Source organism: Hippopotamus amphibius, chromosome 6 (genome assembly GCF_030028045.1).
Source record: "Hippopotamus amphibius kiboko isolate mHipAmp2 chromosome 6, mHipAmp2.hap2, whole genome shotgun sequence".
Lineage (NCBI taxonomy): Eukaryota > Metazoa > Chordata > Mammalia > Artiodactyla > Hippopotamidae > Hippopotamus > Hippopotamus amphibius.
The window spans coordinates 171311645-171336138 of record NC_080191.1 but is presented as its reverse complement, the minus strand read 5'-3'; the positions used below and the strand labels follow the sequence as shown (position 1 = coordinate 171336138).

General features: G+C 40.7%; 1 protein-coding gene across 4 annotated transcripts in view; it reads right to left on the bottom strand.

Moving 5' to 3' along the window:
• Nucleotides 1–685: 685 nt before the first annotated feature.
• Nucleotides 686–24494, bottom strand: part of OSBPL11 (oxysterol binding protein like 11) — a 93442-nt gene continuing 69633 nt past the window's right edge. The window contains exons 11-13 of one of the 4 annotated variants that reach the window (XM_057739056.1): nt 23990–24172; nt 8276–8429; nt 691–2464 (exon numbers count right to left, since the gene is read on the bottom strand). In XM_057739056.1, coding sequence (XP_057595039.1) covers nt 2399–2464; nt 8276–8429; nt 23990–24172 — 403 coding nt within the window. In that variant the 3' untranslated portion in view covers nt 691–2398. Of the gene's footprint in view, nt 2465–8275; nt 8430–10680; nt 10842–23989; nt 24173–24494 lie in introns of those variants that run through there. The other 3 variants (XM_057739059.1, XM_057739060.1, XM_057739057.1) reach the window with 3 other exon arrangements.

Genomic DNA, 24494 nt, shown 5'->3' with positions numbered 1-24494 from the left:
CACAAATTTTGTATTCAGCCCTGTGTACAGATATCTTAATTCATTTCCACCTATTCTTTTTTTTTTAATTAATTAATTGGCTGCGTTGGGTCTTTGATGCTCCGCTCAGGCTTTCTCCAGTTGCGAGAGGGGTGGCTACTCTTTGTTGTGGCATGTGGGCTTTTCAGAGCAGTGGCTTCTCTTGTTGCGAAGCACGGGTTCTAAGTGCATGGGCTTCAGTAGTTGTTGCACATGGGCTCAACAGCTGTGGCTCTCGGGCTCTAGAGCACAGGCTCAGTGGCTGTGGCGCACGGGCTTAGTAGCTCCACGACATGTGGGATCTTCCCAGACCAGGGCTCAAACCCGTGTCCCCTGTATTGGCAGGCGGATTCTTAACCACTGCGCCACCAGGGAAGCCCCCACCTACTCTTGCTATATCATTTATTTCACTAACCTCCAAATTCTCCTCATCGAAAATTTTGGAGTTTTTAACCTGGCATGGTTACCCCTAAAAAAAGAAAAAGAAAAAAGAAATAAGTGGGCATTCAAATGGTTCAAAGAATAAAACAAAAACCTATAGTTTCATTTTATATTGTTCTCTATTTTCAGTTTATTTAAAAGTAGTAAAATTAAAACATTTTAATTAAAAAAATTATTATTAAATTTACTGCCTTACCTCCCTAAGAGATTCCTGAAGGTAAGGATTTAAAATCAATGTCCTTCTCAAGTGAACAGGGCAAGAACTCCACTAAATGTAAACTTTCTATTTCTCTCCATTCATGAAACAGACAAAGGCATCATTATTCTCTACTTTTATTATTTTTTAATCTTCCCAACACATGAACTATAACTCATTTTGAGATTTTTCAGTGCATTTCACAGCAAAAATGAACTAGGGAATTATTAAAATGGTTGTACATAAACCAATTATTTTCTTATAATTTACAATTTGTTGGAAAAAATTATTTTTCTGTTTTCATCCTATTAACGCCCCTTCAATAAAACACAGTTTGTCAGAGCACAAAGCTTAAACTTCTTATGATGATGTAACAGATATAGCCACCTACAATGGCTGATGAATAACATGTATATGGTACACGCACTGATTGGAAGACCACATCAGAAGAAACAGGGTAAGGCACCACTCTCGGAAAATTAAGGTAGCGCTGAGCGCCGGACGTCGGTGCTCCATAAATACTTGAGTGAATGATGAAGCCATAATCAGGACTATGCTTTTAATTGCCAGCAATTCTTCAACCTCAATAAAATACTTATTTAAAAAAAAGACTTGTACCTGAATATAACTTCCTGATATCTTTTTTCCTGATATCTTTTTATTTCATACTCTTTCTTCAGCATTTGCGTTTCCTTGAAAAGAAAACAAAACCATAGCATACATGCACTTAGTCACATATGTAACTTGTGAATTACTGACAAACATGAATCGTTGGTTTAAACTCTGAGTGAACAGAGGTAAGATGGAGCGTACTTATCCCAGAGGGACAGCACGTAATACTGGATATTAACCTACAAGTGAAAAAAAGGTAAGGAAAACAGTACAGTTTTATTTTTTAATATTTGCTTGTTCTTTAATGCCTCAGTTCTTGAGAAAGGCCAAAATCTCATCATACTGACATGAACACATTATTAAAAAACTGTCTCTCAAGTATAATATTTAATAAAACTAGGTATTGAAAAATGTTCTGAAATTTTTCAAGTCAATGTTGTTTTCAAGTATATTAAAATGCTCAGAAGAAATATTCTCCATGGTTATAATTCTAACCAATTTATAAATATAGTTTTTAAAAGAGTTCCAACAGAGGTGGATAATGGACAAGTTCCTCAGACACAGGCACACAGTCTCTTTGAAGGAACAGAACGCCTTGTTACGACAACCTAGCTGATTTTTTTTTTTAACACTGATTTCAGGCACAATGGCTGAAGCCACTTCTGGGTCATCTTCTTCCTCCTCTTGGTTTGTTGTAAGAGTAGTCAGTACTTCAGTTACTGACAGAAAGCAAAGCACAAACTCTAAAAGAGACTTCAATTTTCACTATAAAGAAATCAAAATCACTGAATTCTCATTGTTGTGTTTATCCGTTGCCCCCATGCAAAAACAGGGGATTCGAACTTAGCTTTTGGAGCAGGAACTGGATAAAAGATTAACCATCGAATAACTCAGGTGACAGGGCTTCAGAGGATATTGCTCACATCACATGCACAGCCTGGTGAGAGGTCCATCGTGCTTCCTCAACACTTTGGTCTTGCTGTGGTTCTACGGCGCCCTAACTGTACATTCACGGGTGGTTAGTTTCAGTCTGTGCAATCTGGAAGCAGGTTACTCAGTGCAATGACTCCATTCGGGGAGAGTTGAGGGTAAACAGAGAAGTTCACTTGTTCGAGTCTTAGACAGTGTGTGTCACTCTGCTGGTTGTGTTGTTGGAATTATTTTCCAAAGGGGTTTGTGATAAACCCAGCCATCTCCCTGAAACAAGTAGAAAAATAAATTAAAGAACCATTCCTCTATTATTTTCAGAATCAGTAACCAAAACTAGATGCAATGCCTTCACTGAAATGGAATTCCGTTCTCATATTTAAAAACAAGAGTCTGTGAAGAAAAAGTCTCTGTGCTTAAGACATCAAACAATACATGTGGCCTAGCTAGTATTAGGTGAGCAGTTCTGGTCTGGGAAGCACTCGTTTGTGCTCCATGAATATTTTATTTTGCAGAAGTCATTTGTGGCAATTCTGCCAACTCTGCCAAGATGCTGCAGACTGAGCCACACCCAAAGAGCAATAGGCAGCAGACGGGGCCCAGGAGAAGGTCACCAGGTCACCACGGTCCTAGCTGTTCTCTGCCTCCCGTCTGGCCTCTCCAGTGTCTGAGCACTGTTTTCTAGTTCTTTCCTGACTCTCACCGATTAGTTTTCCCTGGTTCCTGTGGATAGGAGGATACCAAAAGGAGATGAAGTCAGTCAAAGAGTGAGCTAAAGACAGGAGAAGACCAAGTGAGGAAAAAAGTGCCACAGCAAATGCATGAAGCAGCATTTGGGGTGAGGGCCTGGCAGACTTCAGGTCACAGTAGCTAAGACTGAAGTTCAGTGTTTATGCCATGAGGTGAAGTCAGTCAGATTTGAACCTCTGTTCGTAACCCCTACATCGCCTTCAATTTATTTGCATTAAAAAAAATTTTTAGGGACTTCCCTAGAGGTCCAGTGCTTAAGACTTCGCCTTCCAGTGTAGAGGGGTGTGGGTTCTAACCCTGGTCGGAGAGCTAAGATCCCACACGCCTCACAGTCGAAACACCAAAACATAAGACAGAAGCAATAATGTAACAAATTCAATACCTTAAAAATGGTCCACATCAAAAAACAAAACCCCAAAACACTTTAAAATTAAAAAAATATATATTTACCCTACCTTATTCCAAAACTGACTTATGGCCAGCAATTGCGTGGCTCACAGTGACAAGGACTCTCTTCTTGACCAAACTTTAAGTTACACACCTTTGTCTCTCTTCTTGACTAAGCCTCATCAGATGCCTGCTGAACCCAGTTTTAGCAAAAAAAATCCTGATGAACCAGCTGATCAAGAATCCTTTCATCTTTGACATCCAGTGAAACTCCTCTCCTCCCACCTTTGATCTAATCACACGCTGACCCACCATCCTTCACATCTGACCATGTTCCTCCCGGTAATTTTCCATCCACTCCCTCATCCTGCCTGTTGGCTACTTTCCACTTATCACCATATTCAGAGTTGAGTTCAATCTTTCTCTTCTATCGCAATACTCTTGAATAAAGTCTTCCTTGCCATTTTTAATGTGTCAGAATAATTTCCCTTTAACAACAGGAATCGCTATGCGAAGTTAAATCGCCTGGCTGATAAATGTCATGAAACACAGAGACACAGGAGCCGCTGCCAACCGCAGCGCAGAACCCAGTGCACAAGTGAGGGCGTGCTGCCTGGCCATCTCCTTTCACAGATGAAGGAAGTGAAGCTCTGAGAAGCGAAAGCAGCTGCCCAACTTCACCCAGGAAGGGGCAGAGTTCTTCTCAGTGTACCTTCTGTATAATTACCTACATGTTACAGATGAGGAAACCGAAGTTAGATGTGGTAAATAAATAGGATGAAGGTTCCTTAAAAATTAAAAATGGAATTACCATATGACCCAGCAATCCCACCCCTGGGCATATACCCAGATAAAACCGTAATCCAAAAAGACACACGCACCCCAATGTTCACTGCAGCACTATTTACAATACCCAGGTCATGGAAGCAACCCAAATGCCCATCAACAGACAAGTGGATAGAGATGTGGTACATATATACAATGGAATATTACTCAGCTGTAAAAAGGAACGAAATTGGGACATTTGTAGACATGGATGGACCTAGAGACCATCATACAGAGTAAAGTCAGTCAGAAAGAGAAAAACAAATACTGTATATTAAGCATACGTGCAGAATCTAGAAAAATGGTACAGATCAACCAGTTTGCAAGGCAGAAATAGAGACACAGATGTAGAGAACAAACATATGGATACCAAGGGGGGAAAGCGGCGGGGGGGGGGGGGGGGATGAACTGGGAGACTGGGATTGCCATATATGCATCACTAATAAGAAAAAAACTATCAAATTGCACGCTTTAAATATATGCAGTTTATTGTATGTCAATTATATCTCAATAAAAGTTCTTAAAAAAAAAGTGGTAAATAAACTATCCAGGCTATGAGCTGGGGTTCAAACTTAGCACATCTGACTCCAACATGGTCCTCTGTTCTGCAAAAGCCTTCCTGCCTGCATTTATACATGTCTTAAGAAATTTTAAACATCCACTAAAGATGATACAACCAATAGATCCTGATGGATGTGTATAAGCACAAAAGGGAGGAAACGGAAGATTAATAAATTAAATATCAATGAGAGGGACTTCCCTGATGGCGCAGTGGATAAGACTCCAGACTCCCAGTGCAGGGGGCCCGGGTTTGATCCCTGGTCAGGGAACTAGATCCCATATGAATGCCACAACTAAGAAGCCCATGTGTCACAACTAAGGAGCCTGCAAGCCACAACCAAGACCCAGTGCAACCAAATTAATTAATTAATTAGTTAATATTTTAAAAACATCAATGAGAAATGGTCAGGAAAAGAAGTTGGGGATTATCAAACGATACTAGAAACACTGTAAGTTCATCTATACTTTCTCAGGTTACTCTAATTCCTCTTTTTACACCAAGTGAATCTATTCTATACTCCTCCACCTAACTAAAGCCAACTCCAAACTGGTCTATAATTGGTTTGACAGAAATAATGAAAGTACCAAACAAGTGAAAAAGCTCTTGTTACTCATAACAACACATTTGAAACATCTACTACATGCCCAGCACTCTGTTTAGAACCAGTGGGGAGATAAAATCGACTTTTCAATAACATAGGATCTTCTCAGCAAAGAGTCATACCTGCTGGCAAAAGCTTGAAAGTTGTTATAAACCTTGTGGTACCAGCGTCAGCTAGCTACCATCCTCCTCAGCCTCACTTGTACTTTGCAGTGCTTCTTACAGCACAAGCTATGGTCCCGTCATACAGGATGTGACGTGGCTGCCCCATGGGCTCAGGCAATCAATATATGACACAGGACTTCCCTGGTGGCGCAGTGGTTAAGAATCTGCCTGCCAATGCAGGGGACATGGGTTCAATCCTTGCTCCAGGAAGATCCCACATGCCATGGAGCAACTAAGCCTGTGTGCCATAACTACTGAGCCTGTCCTCTAGAGCCCTTAGGCCACAACTATTGAGCCTGTGTGCCACAAGTACTGAAGCCCATGTGCCTAGAGCCTGTGCTCTACAACAAGAGAAGCCACCAAAATGAGGAGCCCCGAGCACCAAAATGAAGAGTAGCCCTTACTCACCACAACTAGAGAAAGCCCTCATGCAGCAATGAAGATCTGACAAAGCCAATAAATAAATAAATACATAAATAAATAAATTTATTAATTATATATATATATGACACAAATCTAACTCATCAGCTGCTGTACCACTCTGCCATGGCACACCATTTAGAAAGCCATCTTACATCTTACCAGCTAAAGGGGCCCAAACCTGAATCAGCATCTCCAATCTACTGTTCTATCAGGCAGTCACTTAAGACTTATCTAGGCAGAAAGAAATTCACTATTTGATTAGACAATTGCTATATCTGGCTACCACTTTTTTTTTTTTTTGGCTGCATTGGGTCTTTGTTGCTGCATGCAAGCTTTCTCTAGTTGCGATGCAAGGGCTTCTCAGTGTGGTGGCTTCTCTTGTTGCAGAGCACGGGCTCTAGTCACGTGGACCTCAGTAGTTGCAGCACGCAGGCTCAGTAGTTGTGGCACACAGGCTTAGTTGCTCCACTGCATGTGGATCTTCCTGGACCAGGAATGGAACCTGTGTCCCCTGCATTGGCAGGTGGATTCTTAACTACTGCGCCACCAGGGAAGTCGCTGGCTGCCACTTTCTATATCTGTCTATCTAACATCACAAAGTGTAATAAAGGGATTGAGTGGCAGGCTCTTAATAATATCTGTCAAATAAAGAATAAATGAGAAGTAGCATGTTTATATATCATATTAGTTGCAAGAACCAGGAGGCCTATCTTTCAAAAATTTTTTAAATTGGTTGCATCGGGACTTCCTAGGTGGCGCAGTGGTTAAGAATCTACCTGCCAATGCAGGGGACACAGGTTCAATCCCTGGGCCAGGCTTCCACATGCTGTGGAGCAAATAAGCCCATGAGCCACAACTACTGAACCTGTGCTCTAGAGCCAGTGAGCCACAACTATTGAGCCCCTGTGCAGCAACTACTGAAGCCAGCAAGCCTGGAGCCCGTGCTCCACAAGAGAAGCTACTGCAATGAAGAGCCCGCACACCACAACAAAGACAGCCCCCGCTTGCTGCAACTACAGAAAGCCCATGTGCAGCAAGGAAGACCCAATGCAGCCAATAAATTAATTAAAATAAATTAATTAATTAAAAATAAATAAAAACCCAAAATTGGCTGCATCTTTTATCCATTACAGCTTCTTGCTCTCAGCCCCTAGAGTTCATTTTTAATGACTAATAGAAGTCTTCCCTTAGAAAATTTCTCCTTTTTAGAATCTGCTCCTGGTATGCTTTCTTAGCGAGTTTGAAATGGAAAAAATCCAAGGTTATCAGACTATAATTGTGCATAGTAGTTACAAAGGTTTACCTTTTCATATAAAAATGAAGAGATGTAAAGTACTTTCCCTTGAATTCCTATCCATGCAAACAGTTGGTATTTATATTTCATACCCAAAGATGAGAAAAATTAAAGCAATGAAACTACTACAATAAACTATGGGCTTTTAAGGGTAACAGCTATGGAAAATTCACATTCAAATTGTTTTTTCCAGATTCTTTCCTGACAGACCAATATTACAAGTCAATGAATTTCCTTATGTCTATGGACAAAAAAACTTTTCTTGGCATCGGCTCTGATCCAATATTCACCTTACTCTGAATTCTACCAGAAAGTAATAAACAAAATAAAACAAAACCTTTAAATTTAGAAAAGACTTTAGAAAACATTTGGTCTTAACTGCAAAACTAGTGAAATAAACTCTTCCATATAAGCCATGGTCTCTTACATGAGTCTAGTGATGGGGAACACATTAGTATAAAATGTACATTTATTATTGGATATTTTTTATTATTATACAGTTCTTTCTTAGGTGAAGCTCAAAATGCTTCCTGGTAGTCTCGCCTAGCTCAAGTCTGCTATTCGAGCTGATAAAAAACTTCTACATGATAAGCCTACCTATATTTGAAGAAAGTTACAATGAATGGCCCCGATTTCCTGTTTTCCAGGCTAGACATCCCCTACATTGTTCTTTTTTCCTTAAACACTGCGAAGATTCTGTCTAGACACTTCTCATTGTCCCCTGTGTGGCCACTTAAGTTTTTCATGCATCCCTTAAAATGTGGTCTCGGGAAGTGAACAAGAGTTTCACTGTGGTACAAAAGGCAACAAAGTGTCAACTGCATATTCTGTTATTGAGATTAAAGATTAATGTTAGCATTTTGTAGCCAATTTAAATCCCCAAATCTATTTCACCTGAATTGCTGGTAAACTAGTCTACCTTAACAAATTATAAAAAGTTCATAAAAAGCTCATGGTTAAACTGGACTATTTTAGAAATAAAGATATACAAGTGACAACTCAAGAAAGCCTATTAAGCTACAGTTCTCACCAAACAGATACAGAGTTTTGGTCTGAAGACATGTAGGAGGTATACCTCTCTAATAAAATATCTGGTTTCCCAAGCCGCGCCTGTCTCCGTGCGATGCCTCTCTTCAGCCCGCTGGCGCTCCTCCAGGGCTCGCTTATGCTCTGTGGCCGCCTCAATTTCAGAGTCTCTCAGAGAGTCGGTCACATTTTTCCACAATCGCCTGGAATCAGAAACCCACACATTTAACAAACATTCTTCAAAATAGATAATTAAATAGGACGGATACCCTCAAAATTAACAGTAATTTTAATAAATTACATTTCCTGAATCAGATCTATAATTTCACACACATGAGTTACAAGAACACTGATACTGTGCTGCTGAGGCTAATATCCAAGATATGGCTGCTTCTGCTTTTTTCTAAATTAGAAGTAATTTATATTTTCCCAAGTTATATAACCAAGATTTTTATTTTCAAAAAACTTAGGAAATAATAAGCAAAAAGAGAAATAAACTTTTAAAAAGCTGAAATAGAAGAGACTGCTTCTGCTTCTGGACATGATAAAATAACAGGCACCAGATTTACCCTCCTACTTTTTTTTTTTATAAATTTATATATTTATTGATTTATTTTATTGGCTGTGTTGGGTCTTCATTGCTGCACACGGGCTTTCTCTAGTTGCGGCGAGCAGGGGCTACTCTTCGTTGTGGTGCGTGGGCTTCTCACTGCCGTGGCCTTTCTCGTTGCAGAGCACGGGCTCTAGGCGCTTGGGCTTCAAGAGCTGCGGCACATGGGCTCAACAGTTGTGGCTCACGGGCCCTAGACGGCAGGCTCAATAGTTGTGGCGCACAGGCTTCGTTGCTCCACGGCATGTGGGATCTTCCTGGGACAGGGCTCGAACCCGTGTCCCCTGCATTGGCAGGCGGATTCTTACCCACTGCGCCATCTAGGACGTCCTACCTCCTACTTTTAATCAACTACAAAACCAGACAAAACAAAATGAAACAATGGTTTTCAGACATGGAACAAAAGGCAGCAGAGGACAGTGACTCCTGGGAGCAGGCAGACAGATGCGGGGAGCCCTGCGAGCGCCCCGACGGAGCCGCTAGAGAGCGGGCAGGCACAGCGCGGGCTGGGGGCGGGGGCGGGCAGCTCAGCACGCTCCAAGCAAAAGAAAACTGCCGAGGCGGCTCTCTGGGGAAGTGGCGGTCTGCTCAACAAACGTGCGGGGACAACTGGACAGCCACATACAGAAAGGGGACCTCACCTCCCAATAAAACTTAGAATAAGATCAGAGAAAACACTGATGATCTCACCTCATCAAAATAAAAACTGATTACCGAAAAAAAACACCATTAAGAAAATGAAAAGATCAGCAAGGGACTAGGAGACAATATTTATGAAACACACATCCAATAAAGGATGTGTGTCCAGAATTTACAAAGAGCTCCTATAACACAGTAAGACAACAAATCCAATTTAACAAATGGGTGAAATTTATAAGCAACCATTTTAACAAAGAAGATATACAAATGGTTAATTAGAACATAAAAACATGCTCGACATCATTAGCCATGAGGGAAATGCAAATGAAAATCACAATGAGATACTATCTCACACCAGCTGGAATGGGTACATTAAACAAGACAGGCATTAACAAACGCTGATGAAGATGAGGAGAGCTGGAACCGTGTGTGTTCTTGGCAGGAATGTAAAATGGTGCAGCCATTTTGAAAATACTTTGGCAGTTTCTTGAAAAGTTAGACATTAAACCTACCACACAAACCAGGAATTCCACGTGCAGGTATTTACCCAAGAGAACTGAAAACATGTCCACACAGATACGCACAAAAATGTCCACAGTGGTGTTAATCATCAGAGCCCAAAACTGGCAGGGTCCACCAGTTGGTGAAGAGACAGACAAAACGTGGTATCAAACAGAATGCGACTCCGTAACAAAAAGGAATGAACTACCGACACACGGCCCACCATGAATGAACCTCAAAAACATGGTAAGTGAAAACAGCTAGGCACAAGAGGTCACAAACTGTATGATTTCACTTAGCTGAAATGTCCAGACAAGTCAGCAAAAATCACTGAACTGTACACTTGAAAGAGGTGAATTTTATGACACATAAACTATACCTCGATAATATTTTTTCAATCCCATTTAAAAAAAATTATTTATTGGCTGTGTTGGGTCTTTGTTGACTGCTTGCGGTGGCTTCTCTTGTTGTGGAACATGGGCTCTAGGGGCACGGGCTTCAGTAGTTGCAGCTCATGGGCTCTAGAGCTCAGTAGTTGTGGCGCACGGGCTTAGTTGCTCCAAGGCACATGGGATCTTCCCGGACCAGGGATCGAACCCGTGTCCCCTGCATTAGCAGGCGGATTCTTAACCACTGTGCCACCAGGGAAGTCCCACCTCAATAATATTTTTAAGTGGCAATTTTAATATTAAAGTAGAATTCAAGGCGAGAACTATGACCACGAATAGGGGATCATTTCATTACGACCGAGGGGGCGGAAAATGCAGCAGGAGGATGTGCGGTCTCTTCACGGTCAGCATCCTGTGGAAACACAGCGTGGCTCCTCTCTGCCAGGAAGCTGGAGGATGCTTCCACATTACCGTGGCTGAGAAGAGGACATATAACCTTAAATGTGTATGGCCCAAACAACAAAGGTTCAAACAAAAACTTACAGAATAAAAATATTCAGTTAAAATTGGTAATTTCAAAAACTGATCTCAGTAACTGATCTCAACTGATGGAGTTCACAGAAAATCAGTGAAGATACACAGGACTAGAGAAATGCTATTAACCCACTCGACCTAAGTGACACTTACAGAATACTCTCACCTAACATCAACAGGACACACATTCCTATCAGTGCACACAAATACTTACCAAGGAAGAATGCACGCAGTGCTATAAGACAAAGCTCAATAAATTTAAAGGATTGAAGCCATACAAAGTACATTCTTCGACCAAACTGAAATTAAAGTAGAAATGAATACTGAGAAGATATTCGGAAAAGCTCCAAACATTTGGCAATTAAACAACACATTACTAAATAAGGTCATGAGTCAAAAGAAAAAAGGAAAAAACCCACAAGGGAAATCAGAAAACACACATGAAAAGTTCAAAAGGTGGAGAACAGATCAAGATGGCAGAAGAGAAGGATGTGGAGGTCACCTCCTCCCACAAATACATCAAAAATACATCTATATGTGGAACAATTCTCACAAAACACCTGCTGAATGCTAGCAGAAGATCTCGTACAACCAAAGATGCAAAAAACATCACTACATAATTGGGTAGGACAAAAGAAAAAAAAGGATCGGGAAGGGACCTGCACCCCTGGGAGGGAGCTGTGAAAGAGGAGAGGTCCCTCACCCTGGGAAACTCCTTCACTGGCAGGAGATGAGCCGGGACAGAAAGGGAGTTTCAGAGGCTTGGAGGAGAGTGCAGTCGCCAGCGTGCGGCGTGCAGAACAGAAAGAGTCCTGCACGGAAGGTCCTGGGCCAGCTCCCTGCATCCCCTAGCCCAAGATGCAGGTCTGCTGGTGTGTGCGGGGGCTGCGTGCTGAAACTCGCGCGGCAGAATGGACCTGCGGAGCGGACCGCGGTTGGCAGTGCGCAGACAGCCTGAAGGGGCTGACTGTGGCCAAAGCCACACCCAGGGACGTGCACAGGAAGGGGCCCAGGTCCGCTGCTGAAGACCCCCTGTCCACACGTGAGTGCGGAGGAAGGCGTGGGCCCCGTCACAGCAGCCTCCTTTCCTGTGTGTGCACAGCAGGCGTGGATCTGCCTCTACGAGCTGTGGGAGCACACAGCCACACATGGAGGTGGGGCTGAAATTCTGAGCCAATTCCCAGGAACTGCGCAAATTTAGAAGCAGGGCTGAGATCTGAATGTCCCAGCGGCTGTGTGACCTGCAAATTTATACGCCATGGGTGGCTCTGTAAAAATAAACCCAGTGTCTGCAGGACATCTGAGAGGATTACTGGTGCTCCCGGGGCTGGGGGGGGCTGGGGGGGGCCGGCGACAGCAGCTGCAGGCTGTGCAGGCGCGCGCCAGGCGCGGGGCCGGGAGGTGGCGCTCACTCAGCCGCCCCACACCCATGGATCTGCGCTCGCGGCCTTGTGAGCACGGAGCCTGAGGCACACCTGGCTGACTGCCTGAAATCCCACGGTTGAGGACGGACGGAGGGCAGTGCCAAAAACAGCGTGCTCGGTGAGCCTGCACAACGGGGGACGGGCGACACCACAGAGGGCACGTCCCGGTGAAGAGCTCCTGCAGAGGACTCCTCAGGGGCTCCGCTCCCACTGGGAGGCGCCCGTCCTGCCTAGCTCACCCCACAGATCAGAAACAGATCTGGGGGTGTCTACTCCAACAACTGGGGAGCAGGCCCTGCCCCCAACAGGGCTGTCACAAAGAGGAGGCCCTGCTCAACATCCAGTGCAGGCTCTGGTCACCACAACAACAATCACACCCCCTTATCAAGGGGCACAGACGACACGCGCTGAGGAGAGCTGTGGCAGGTGTCCATACCAAAGGCAGCCCCGGCACCAAAAACGTCAGACTCGCAGAGGCTACACAGGACGCTCCCACAGAAAAACAGCCCTTCAGCGTCGCAGCTGATCGTTTCTCCTGAACCCAGAGTCAGAGAAATGCAAGTACAATCAAGAAGCAGAGGAACCACTCCCAATGAAAAGGTCACGAGGAATCCCCTTAAACACGAAACAGAAATCTCCAGGACACCAGATTCTGAGTTCAAAAAAGAGGTAACGAAAATACTGAAGGAATTAAGAAAGGTTATAGACAGAAACGCAGATTACTGTAAAAAGGAACTAGAAACTATTAAAGACGTACCGAATAAAACTAGAAAACGTGGGACTTCCCTGGCAAGACTTTCCTGGTGGGTGAGACTCTGTGCTCCCAATGCAGCGGCCTGGGTTCCATCCCTGGTCGGGAAATAGATTCCACAGGCATGCAGCAACTACGAGCCCACATGCTGCAACTACAGATCCCACATGTCGCAACTAAACATGCCACAACGAAGATCCCGTGTGCCGCCACTAAGACGTGGTGGAGCCTAAGCAAGTAAATACATAACTAATTATTAAAATAAATTAAAAAAATAAAATAAAATTAGAAAACTCATTTGCCAAGACAAAAACTGAGCTTATAGGCAATACGTAGCAAACTGGATAACGCAGAAGAATGAGTAAGTGACCTGGAGGGTAGAATAATGGAAATCACCCAATCAGAACAGCAGACAGAAAGACAAATTAAAAAAAAAAAAAAAATGAAAGCAATACGTGAGACCCGTGGGATAATATAAAGCATGCCAATCTACACATAACAGGGATCCCAGAAGGAGAAGAAAGAGAAAAGGGGATCGAAAATGTACTTGAAGAAATTATGGCTGAAAACTTCCTTAACCTAAAGAAGGAAACAGATATTCAGGTACAAGAAGCACAGGTGGTCTCAAACAAGATTTAAAACGGAAAAAGTTTAAAGATAAAGAGAGGATTCTAAAGGCAGCAAGAGAAAAAACAGTTAATTAACAAGGGAACCCTCCATAAGGTTCTACAGAAACATTGCAGGCCAGAAGAAGAGTACCATGATATAGTCAAAGTCCTAAAACGGAAAAATCTGCAACCTAGGATAGTCTACCTAGCAAGATTATCATTTAGAATAGGAGAAGAGATAAAGAATCTCTCAGACAAGCAAAACAAAAAGAATACAGCAATACTAAACCTATCCTAAACTATCGAAAGATCTTCTCCAAACAGAAAAGAAGCAAGAATCTACAGGAAAAAGAAAAGCACAACTGGAAAGTAAATCACGTAAATAAGCCGGGGCACAGCTACGTGTGCAAACAGTGACAAGGGCAATGAACACAAAGGGCGCAAGTGAAGATGCAGAGGGGCCTCCAGATCATAAAGTACGAAGGCGGAGAGTAAGAAAACGCAGATTTTTTTTTTTAAAGAATGTGTTGAAGCCTATATGACTACTAGTCTAAAGTTAGTAGATATAGTGATAGATTAACATAGTTGGAAACCGGGGTAACCACAAATCAAAAACATAACAATAGATTCACAAAAACCAATAAGAACATAAGCATAATACAAAAGAAAATCATCAAACCACAAAAAGAAAAAAGAAAAAGGAACAAAGAAGAAATACAACATCAACTGGAAAACAAGGTTCAAAGTGGCAATAAACACATATCTATCAATAATTACCTGAAATGTTAATGGACTAAATGCGCCAATCAAAAGACACAGAGTGGGGACTTCCCTGGAGGTCCAGTGGGTAAGACTCCACACGCCCACTGCAGGGGATACGAGCTCAATCCCTGGTCGGGGGGAACTAACATCCCACATGCTGTGTGATACGGCCAAAAAAAAAAAAAAAGACATGGACGCAATCTAAATGTCCATCAACAGATGAATGGATAAAGATGTGGTATCTATATACAATAGAATACAACTCAGCCATAAAAAGAATGACATAATGCCATTTGCAGCAACATGGATGGCTCTAGAGATTATCATGCTAAGTGAAGTCAGAAAGAGAAAGACAAATACCATATGGTATCACTTATATGTGGAATCAAAAAAAATTTTTGATACAAACGAACTCATTTACAAAATAGAAACAGACACACAAACTTACAGAACTGCTGATGGTTACCAAAGGGGAAAACGGGTGAAGGAGGGATAAATTAAGTTTGGGATTAGCAGATAAAACTAATATATATAAAACAGATAAACAACAAGGTCTTACTGTCTAGCACAGGGAACTAATATTGGATATTCTGTAACGATTCATAATGGAAACAATATGTATATACTGTATCTATAACTGAATCACTTTGCTGTAGACCAGAAACTAACACAATGCTGTAAATCAACTATACTTTAATAAATAAATAAATAAATAAATAATATTCAAAAGTTGTGGGATGTAGATAAAGCAGACCTAGAGGGAAATAAATAGCACTGAACATTTATATTATGAAAGAAGAGAAATCAATGATATAAACCAAGGGTCAAACTATGGTCCAATGCTCTCTTTTTTTTTTTTTAAATAAATTTACTTACTTACTTACTTACTTACTTATTTATATATATTGGCTGTGTTGGGTCTTTGTTGCCATGTGTGGGCTTTCTCTAGTTGTGGAGTGCAGGCTTCTCATTGCTGTGGCTTCTCTTGTTGTGGAGCACAGGCTCAGTAGCTTCAGTAGCTGAAGCACACGGGCTCAATAGTTGTGGCTCGCAGGCTCTAGAGCGCAGGCTCAGTAGTTGTGGTGCACAGGCTTAGCTGCTCCTCAGCATGTGGGATCTGCCCAGACCAGGGCTCGAACCCTGCTCCCTGAATCGGCAGGTGGATTCTTAACCACTGCACTGCCAGGGAAGCCCCAATGCTCTTTTTTTGTAAATAGACTTTTATTTTAATACAGCAATATCTATTCATTTCTTGCCTATGGCTGTCTTCACACTACAATGGCTGAATTGAGTAGCTGTGGTAGAGACTATTTACCATCAAGCTTAAGATATTTATTCTCTGGCCTTTTACAAAAGAAGTTTGCTGACCCTGACCCAACTTCTATTTTATGAAACTAGAAAAAGGAAGAGGAAATGATGCATAAAATAAGCAGAAAAAAGGAATTAAGAGCAGAAATTAATGAAAAAGAAAATATAGAGAAAAATCAATGAAACCAAAAACTAGTTCTTTGAGTAAAAGTAATAAACCTTTAGGGACTTCCCTGGTGGCACAGTGGATAAGACTCTGCGCTCCCAATGCAGGGGGCCCGAGTTTGATCCCTGGTCAAGGAACTAGATCCCACATGCATGCCACAACTAAAAGTTCGAATGTCACAACTAAGGAGTCCACCTGCCGCAACTAAGACCCAGTGCAACCAAATAAATGAAATATATAAACCTTTATTCACATTGATCAGGAAAAGAAGTTATCACTAAGACAAGGAATGACTTTGGGGCCATCACTATGGATCCTACACACATTAAAAGAATAATAAGGAATATTATGAAATACATGTCAATACATTTGAAAAATTAAATGAACCAATTCCTTGAAAGACACAAACTACCAAAGCTTGCTCAAGAATAAATAGATAACCTCAACAGCCCTAGGTACTAAAGACACTAAATTTGTGGTTAAAAACTTTCTCCCAAAGAAAACAAAAGACCAAGAACCCCCAGGAATGTAGACAAAAAATCTATAATAAAACTTTACCAAAGAGAATACAGCAGTATTTCTCAAACATCTGGTTCAATAATAGCCAGGTTCTTTTATCTGCTTCTACATTCAATCTATTGTGATACATGTTTTAAAGTACATAAAGAAAATATGGCCTCACAGATATATAGGTGGAAAAGGGAAGAATATTTTAATAGATATTTCAAATAACTCGATTCTTTGATACTGTATTAAAACTTGGCAAATGGTAGTTTTTATTTATTATTTATTTATTTTTAAAATAAATTTATTTATTCATTGGCTGTGTTGAGTCTTTGCTGCACACGGGCTTTCTCTAGTTGTGGCAAGTGGGGGCTACTCTGTTGTGGTGCGTGGGCTTCTCAGTGTGGTGGCTTCTCTTGGAAGCATGGGCTATAGGCACTTGGGCTTCAGTAGTTGTGGCACGTGGGCTCAATAGCTGTGGAGTACGAGCTCTAGAGCACAGGTTCAGTAGTTGCGACACACAGGCTTAGTTGCTCCGAGGCACGTGGGATCTTCCCAGACCAGGGATGGAACCTGTGTCCCAGGCATGGGCAGGCAGATTCTTAACCACTGTGCCACTAGGGAAGTCCCAAACGGTAGTTTTTAAAAGATTACCTCCAATGTGGAAACTGTAAAATGTCAATGAATTTTTCATACTCTGCTACATGGAAATCCATTGGTCTAATTTGCATCTTTAATGGAATTTTTACCCATGTATAATTTTGTAATTTCATGCACTGATCATCTGAAAAATGATCTTCCAGATGTTGACATATTTTATTATACCCTATTTTAAAAACCACATTCATTAGTTTCATTGCCAATTTCATCAGAAAACCCTTTACCAGGGAAGCTTTCAGTTCATTGTGACGGATACAAGTTTTCCAGAATTTTGATTTTTGTCTTTAAAGCTTCATTTTTTTCTCCAGTTTTTTTGTTTGGCTGGTTTTGGGGGGTTTTTTGTTTGTTTTTTGCCGTGCCCGATGGCATATGAGATCTTAGTTACCTAGCTAGGGATTGAAGCCATGCCCCCTGCATTGGAACCAAGGGGTCTTAACCACTGGGATGCCAGGGGAGTCCCTTTTTCTGCAGTTTTGTTGAGATATAATCAACATACAACTCTATGTAACTTTCAGGTGTACAGCATAATGACTTGACTTACATATACTGTGAAATGATTACCACAATAAGTTTAGTTAACATTCATCCTCTCATATAGATACAAAATTAAAGAAATAGAAAAAAAATTTTTTTCCTTCTGATGAGAACTCAGGATTTACTCTCTCAACAAATTTCAAGTATACCATACAGTAGTGTTCATCACAATCTTCACGTTGTACATTACGTCCCCAGTACTTATTTATCTCATAACTGGAGTTCATCTAATCCCTTCACTCCCCACCCCACACTTCTGGTAACCAGCATTCCCTTTTCTCCACACCCTCTTCAGCATTTACTGAGATTTTCTGATGATGCCCATTCTGACCGGTGTGAGGTGACACCTCATTGTAGTTTGGATTTGCATTTCTCTAATAATTAGTGATGCTGAGCAGCTTTTCATGTGCCTCTTGGCCATCTGTCCGTCTTCTTTGGAGAAATGCCTGTTTGGGTCTTCTGCCCATTTTTTGATGGGGTTGTTTGTTTTTTTGACATTGAGCTGGATGAACTGTTTATATATTTTGGAGATTAATCCTTTGTCTGATTTCTCCAAAGAAGACATACAGATGGCCAACAAACACATGAAAAGATGCTCAACATCACTCATCATCAGAGAAATGCAAGTCAAAGCCACAATGAGGTATCACCTCACACCGATCAGAATGGCCATCATCACAAAATCTGGAAACAACAAATGTTGGAGAGGGTGTGGAGAAAAGGGAACTCTCCTGCACGGTTGGTGGGAATGTAAGTTGATACAGCCACTATGGAAAACAATTCGGAGGTTCCTAAAAAAACTACAAATAGAACTACCATATGATCCAGTCATCCACTACTGGGCATATACCCAAAGAAAACCATAATCCCAAAAGAAACATGTACCATAATGTTTATTGCAGCACTATTTACAATAGCCAGGACATGGAAGCAACCTAAATGCCCATCAACAAATGAATGGATAAAGAAGATGTGGCATATATATACAATAGAATATTACTCAGCTATAAAAAGGGATGAGATGGAGCTATATGTCATGAGGTGGATAGACCTAGAGTCTGTCATACAGAGTGAAGTAAGTCAGAAAGAGAAAGACAAATATTGTATGCTAACTCACATATACGGAATCTAAAAATGGTACTGATGAACTCAGTGACAAGAACAAGGATGCAGATGCAGAGAATGGACTGGAGAACTCGAGGTTTGGGGGGGGCGGGGGGTGAAGGGGAAGATGAGACGAAGTGAGAGAGTAGCACAGACATATATATACTACCAACTGTAAAACAGATAGCCAGTGGGAAGTTGTTGTATAACAAAGCGAGTTCAACTCGAGGATGGAAGATGCCTTAGAGGACTGGGATGGGGAGGGTGGGGGGGAGCTGGGGGGGGGCAGAGTCGAGGGAGGGAGGAAATACAGGGATATGTGTATAAAAACAGATGATTGATCTTGGTGTACCCCCCCAAAAAATAATAAATAAATAAATTTAAAATAAATAAATACTTAAAAAAAATCCTTTATCTGTTGATTCGTTTGCAAATATTTTCTCCCATTCTGAGAGTTGTCTTTTCGTCTTGCTTATAGTTTCCTTTGCTGTGCAGAAGCTTTGAAGTTTCGTTAGGTCCCACTTATTTATTTTTGTTTTTATTTCCATTACTCTAGGGGGTGGATCAAAAAAGATCTTGCTGTTATTTACATCAAAGAGTGTTCTTCCTCTGTTTTTCTCTAGTAGTTTTATAGTGCCTGACCTTACATTTAGGGCTTTAATCCATTTTGAGTTTATTTTTGTGTATGGTGTTAAAGAGTGTTCTAATTTCATTCTTTTACATGTAGCTGACGAATTTTCCCAGCACCACTCATTGAAGAGGCTGCCTTTTCTCCATTGTATATCTTTGCCTCCTCTGTCACAGATTAGTTGACCGTAGTTTATCTCTGGGCTTTCTATCCTATTCCATTGATCTATATTTCTGTCCTATGAATTTTTTAAATTAATTTTTCAATTGAAGTGTAGTTGACATGTAACATTAGTTTCAGGTGTACAACATAATGATTTAGTATTTTACTGTGAAAGGTTCACCACAATAAGTCTAGTCAACATCCATCACCATACATAACTACCAAACTTTTCTTCTTGTGATGAAGACTGTTAAGAACTACTCTCTTAGCAACTTTCAATCATGCAGTGCACTATTATTAACTACAGCCACCATGCTGTACATTACATCCCCACGGTATTTACTTTTTTATTTTTTAAAATTTATTTCTTTATTTTCACTTATTGGCTGCATTGGGTCTTCACTGCTGCATGCAGGCTTTCTCTAGTTGCGGTGAGCGGTGGGGGCTACTCTTCATTGTGGTGCACGGGCTTCTCATTGCAATGGTTTCTCTTGTTGCAGAGCACTGGCTCCAGGCACACGGGCTTCAGTAGTTGCTGCAGGTGGGCTCAATAGTTGTGGCTCTCGGGTACATGGACTTAGTTGCTCTGCGGCATGTGGGATCTTCCTGGACCAGGGCAGGAGGATTCTTAACCACTGCGCCCCCTGACATTTATTTTAAAACTGGAAGTTTGTACCTTTTGACATACTTCATTCATTTCACCTACTCCCCAGCTGCCCACCTCTGCCATTTTGGCAATATACCAATCTCTGTTCTCTGTCTCTATGAGCTATTTGTTTTTTTAAGATTTCACATATAAGTGAGGTCATAAAGTATTTTGTCTTTGTCTGACTTCACTTGGCATAATGCTCTCAAGGTCCATCCATGTTGTCTCAAATGGCAAGATTTCATTCTTTTTTTATGGCTGAATAATATTTCTGTGTGTGTGTGTGTGTGTGTGTGAGAGAGAGCGAGCGAGAGAGAGACAGATAGACAGACAGACAGACAGACAGACAGACATTTCCTTTATTCATTCATCCACTGATGGACACTTAGGTTGCTCCCTATCTTGGCTACTGTAATAATGCTGCAGTGAACAGGGGGGTGTATGGATAGTGGCTGCACCAATTTACATTCCCCAACAGAAATGCAGTGATTTTATTTTTCCCTTGGATTCCATATATAAATGAGATCATACAGTATTTGTTCTTTCTCTGACACTTCACATAATTCCCTCAAGGTCCATCCATGTTACCGCAAATGGCAGGATTTCCTTCTTTTTTTAGGACTGAATAATATTCCATTTTATACACCCTCCCCCTCCCATAACTTCCTTATCCATTTATCTGTCAGTGGACACTTAAATTGTTTCCATTTAAATTTTATTATTAGCAAAAAATATTGCCAATTGTTTTCCTTGAAGTGCCATGTTCACATCATTCATCTACAAAGAAAATGTCTGCCCAATATTAAAATTAGAAAAGCCTTAGTTTGTCAATTATTTAAGTAGAAATGCTGTTTCAAGAGAGGGTAACTTGATTGCAACTCAAACAATTGCACACATGCTCTTCCTCCAGCTAACCACTGTCCTTTTTTATTATCTAACACAGTGCTTTATGTATACTCCAAATTTTTCATGCAAAATATTAAGACAGGTAATCAATATTCCAGATATAACGAAACTAATAATCTGTACTGCTTTTCAAGGACATTTTAAAAAGAAAATGGCATTTAAAAAATTGCAAAGCTGGAGTCCCTCCCGTCAGGAAGCATGCACGAGTCTCCTAGATAGCTTCCTCCACAAGACGGCAGACAGCAGTATCAGCAGTATTTCATCTTGTGGAACTGAAAACCACAGCCACAGAAAGATACAGAAAATGAAAAAGCAGAGGACTTTGTACCAGATGAAGGGACAGGATAAAACCCCAGGAAAGCAACTAAATGAAGAGGAGATAGGCACCCTTCCAGAAAAAGAATTCAGAATAATGATGGTAAAGATGATCCAGGACTTTGAAAAAACACTGGATGCAAAGATCGAAAAGTTTACCAAAGACCTAGAAGAATTAAAGAGCAAACAAAAAGAGATATGCAATAGCAGATTAACTGAGGCAGAAGGGTGAATAAGTGAGCTGGAACACAGAATGGTGATAATCACTGCTGCGGAAAAGAAAAAAGAATGAAAAGAACTGAAGACAGCCTAAGAGACCTCTGGGACAATGTTAAACGCGCCAACATTCACATTATAGGGGTCCCAGAAGGAGAAGAGAGAGAGAAAGGACCCGAGAAAATACTGGAAGAGATTATAGTTGAAAACTTCCCTAACATGGGAAAGGAAATAGCTACCCAAGTCCAGGAAGCACAGAGAGTCCCAGGCAGGATAAACCCAAGGAGACACATGCCAAGACATATAGTAGTCAAACTGACAAAAATTGAAGACAGAGAAATGTTATTAAATGCAACAAGGGAAAAACGACAAATAACATACTGCAAGCCAGAAGGGAGTAGCATGATATATTTAAAGTGATGAAAGGGAAGAACCTACAACCAAGAATACTCTACCCAGCAAGGATCTCATTCAGATTCAAGGGAGAAATCAAAAGCTTTACAAACAACCAACAGCTAAGAGAATTCAGCACCACCAAACCAGCCCTACAACAAATGCTAAAGGAAATTCTCTAAGTGGGAAACATAAGAAAAGAAAAGGACCTACAAAAACAAAAACAAAACAATTAAGAAAATGGTAATAGGAACATACATATCGATAATTACCTTGAATGTAAATGGACTAAATACTCCAACCAAAAGACACAGACTGGCTGAATGGATACAAAAACAAGACCCATATATATGCTGTCTACAAGAGACCCACTTCAGACTTAGGGACACATACAGATGGAAAGTGAGGGGATGGAAAAAGATATTCCATGCAAATGGAAATCAAAAGAAAGCTGGAGTAGCGATACTCATATCAGATAAAATAGACTTTAACATAAAAAATGTTACAAGAGACAATAAAGGACATTACATAAAGATCGAGGGATCCATCCAAGAAGAGGAGATAACAATTATAAATATATATGCACCCAATATAGGAGCACCTCAATACATAAGGCAAACACTAACAACTATGAAAGAGGAAATGCAAGGCAGAGATAGAGACACAGGTGTAGAGAACAAACACATGGACACCAAGTGGGGAAAGCGGGGAGGGTTGGGGGGGAATGAATTGGGAGATTGGGACACCAAATTATACACTCTAAATATATGCTGTTTATTGTCTGTTAACTGTATCTCAATAAAAGTTCTCCAAAAAAAAATTGCAAAGCTGAAAAGAAAAACAATTGCATGGCTGTGCGGGATACCACAACTGCTTGTACAGTTTGGTGTCGCTGCTCGATCGGTTCTAAGGCCCGGCAGGGCTACCCACCACTGCTTTTGCATAACCAATGCAAGTGCAACGGAGTGAAAAAGACAAATAATATCTCAGCATTATTATGAAAGTTTTTTCAACTTGCACACCCCCTGTACAGATCTCAAGGGCCCCAGGGGTCCACATACGAAACCGTGACAAACTCTCCTAAATAAATCCTAAATACATCCATAGAAGAATTTCTTTTAATCATTATTGTTTTATTTTTTGACCTAACCTGAGTTTTTGGTCAATGGGTATTAAATCCCTTTACACATCTGCTTATAAATTGTTTGATTTCATTTATGTGATCTTAAGATATTTAATGCTTCCTTGTATTTGATACAGTAATACTTCCACATGATATAAAATTTAAACAGTACAAAAGGGCACTCTGTGAAGTGTAAGTCTCTTTCTTATTCCAGACCCCAGTATTCCTCTCTGGAAGCAAGCACTGCCAACACATTTTGGAGACCGCCTTATTAGCACATATAGATCCACGTCATCTACTTTTCAAGGCAGATGACACATATCGCCAAAATACCCTCTAGGAAGGTTGTTACCAGTTTACCTCTCCAACCAGCAATATGAAAATACCTATTTGCTCATACTTTTTCCCAAAAGAGATACCATTTTAAATAATGAATTTGTCTTATTGTTTAATTTGTATTTCTTTGAATTCTAATTACACTGAACAATTCTTCATTTTCTTATTGGGCATTTCTTTTCCTGTTGTTTTGAACTACCTCTTTATCTCTTTGCCCATTTTTCTTTTGGGGTACCCATCTTTTTGTTAATAATTTCTAAGAGTTTTTATGATAAGGAATGTAATCCTTTGACTACTAAATGTCAATATTTTTGCCCAGTTTACAAATGTTGTATTTTTACTAAAATGTGACTTTGTATCACATAATGTCATAGCTGGTACGGGGTTTAAGAGCATCAGATCAGACCAACACTTTCAATTTACAGAGGAGGAAGCTGATGCAAAGTGGTGAAGTGACTTGCCTGGGGTTGGAAGTTAGTGAAAAGTCTTAGATTAACATCTAGAGTTTCTGACTCTTTCCAGGATGGATGCAAGGATGACATACCTGGATTCAAATGGGTCCTGCTTCTCCACAGGTCGTACTCTTTTCTTTGTCACTGCCAATTTAGTCAAGTCCACGTACTTTGTCTCTCCACTGCTGTAAGTGAACTCAAGAACACTGTTCCATTCCCCTTGTACTCTGCAAACAACAGTGTTGGTGATGTTGTGCTTTACTTCACCTGTAACCCTAGAAGCAGGCATAAAAAAAAAAAAGATACGCTCTAATAAGTAAAACTACACTTGTTTCTTAGGGATTCTGAAACCTAAGAATGTACTCTGTGAATTCTGTTTACATTAGTTACACAGCTCACTTCAATTTGTCAGTGCCAGAGTCAGACTCTTTGTAAATCCATGATAGTTTTCGCGATAAGTTTTTCAAATAATTTTAGAAAGAATACTAGGAATCAAACTAGATAAATGATGATGAAGTGTGATATTTTAAATGCTTGCTACAAACAACTATTGTAACATTAAAACTAAGTAGGAATATAAAAATATTAACATTTCTT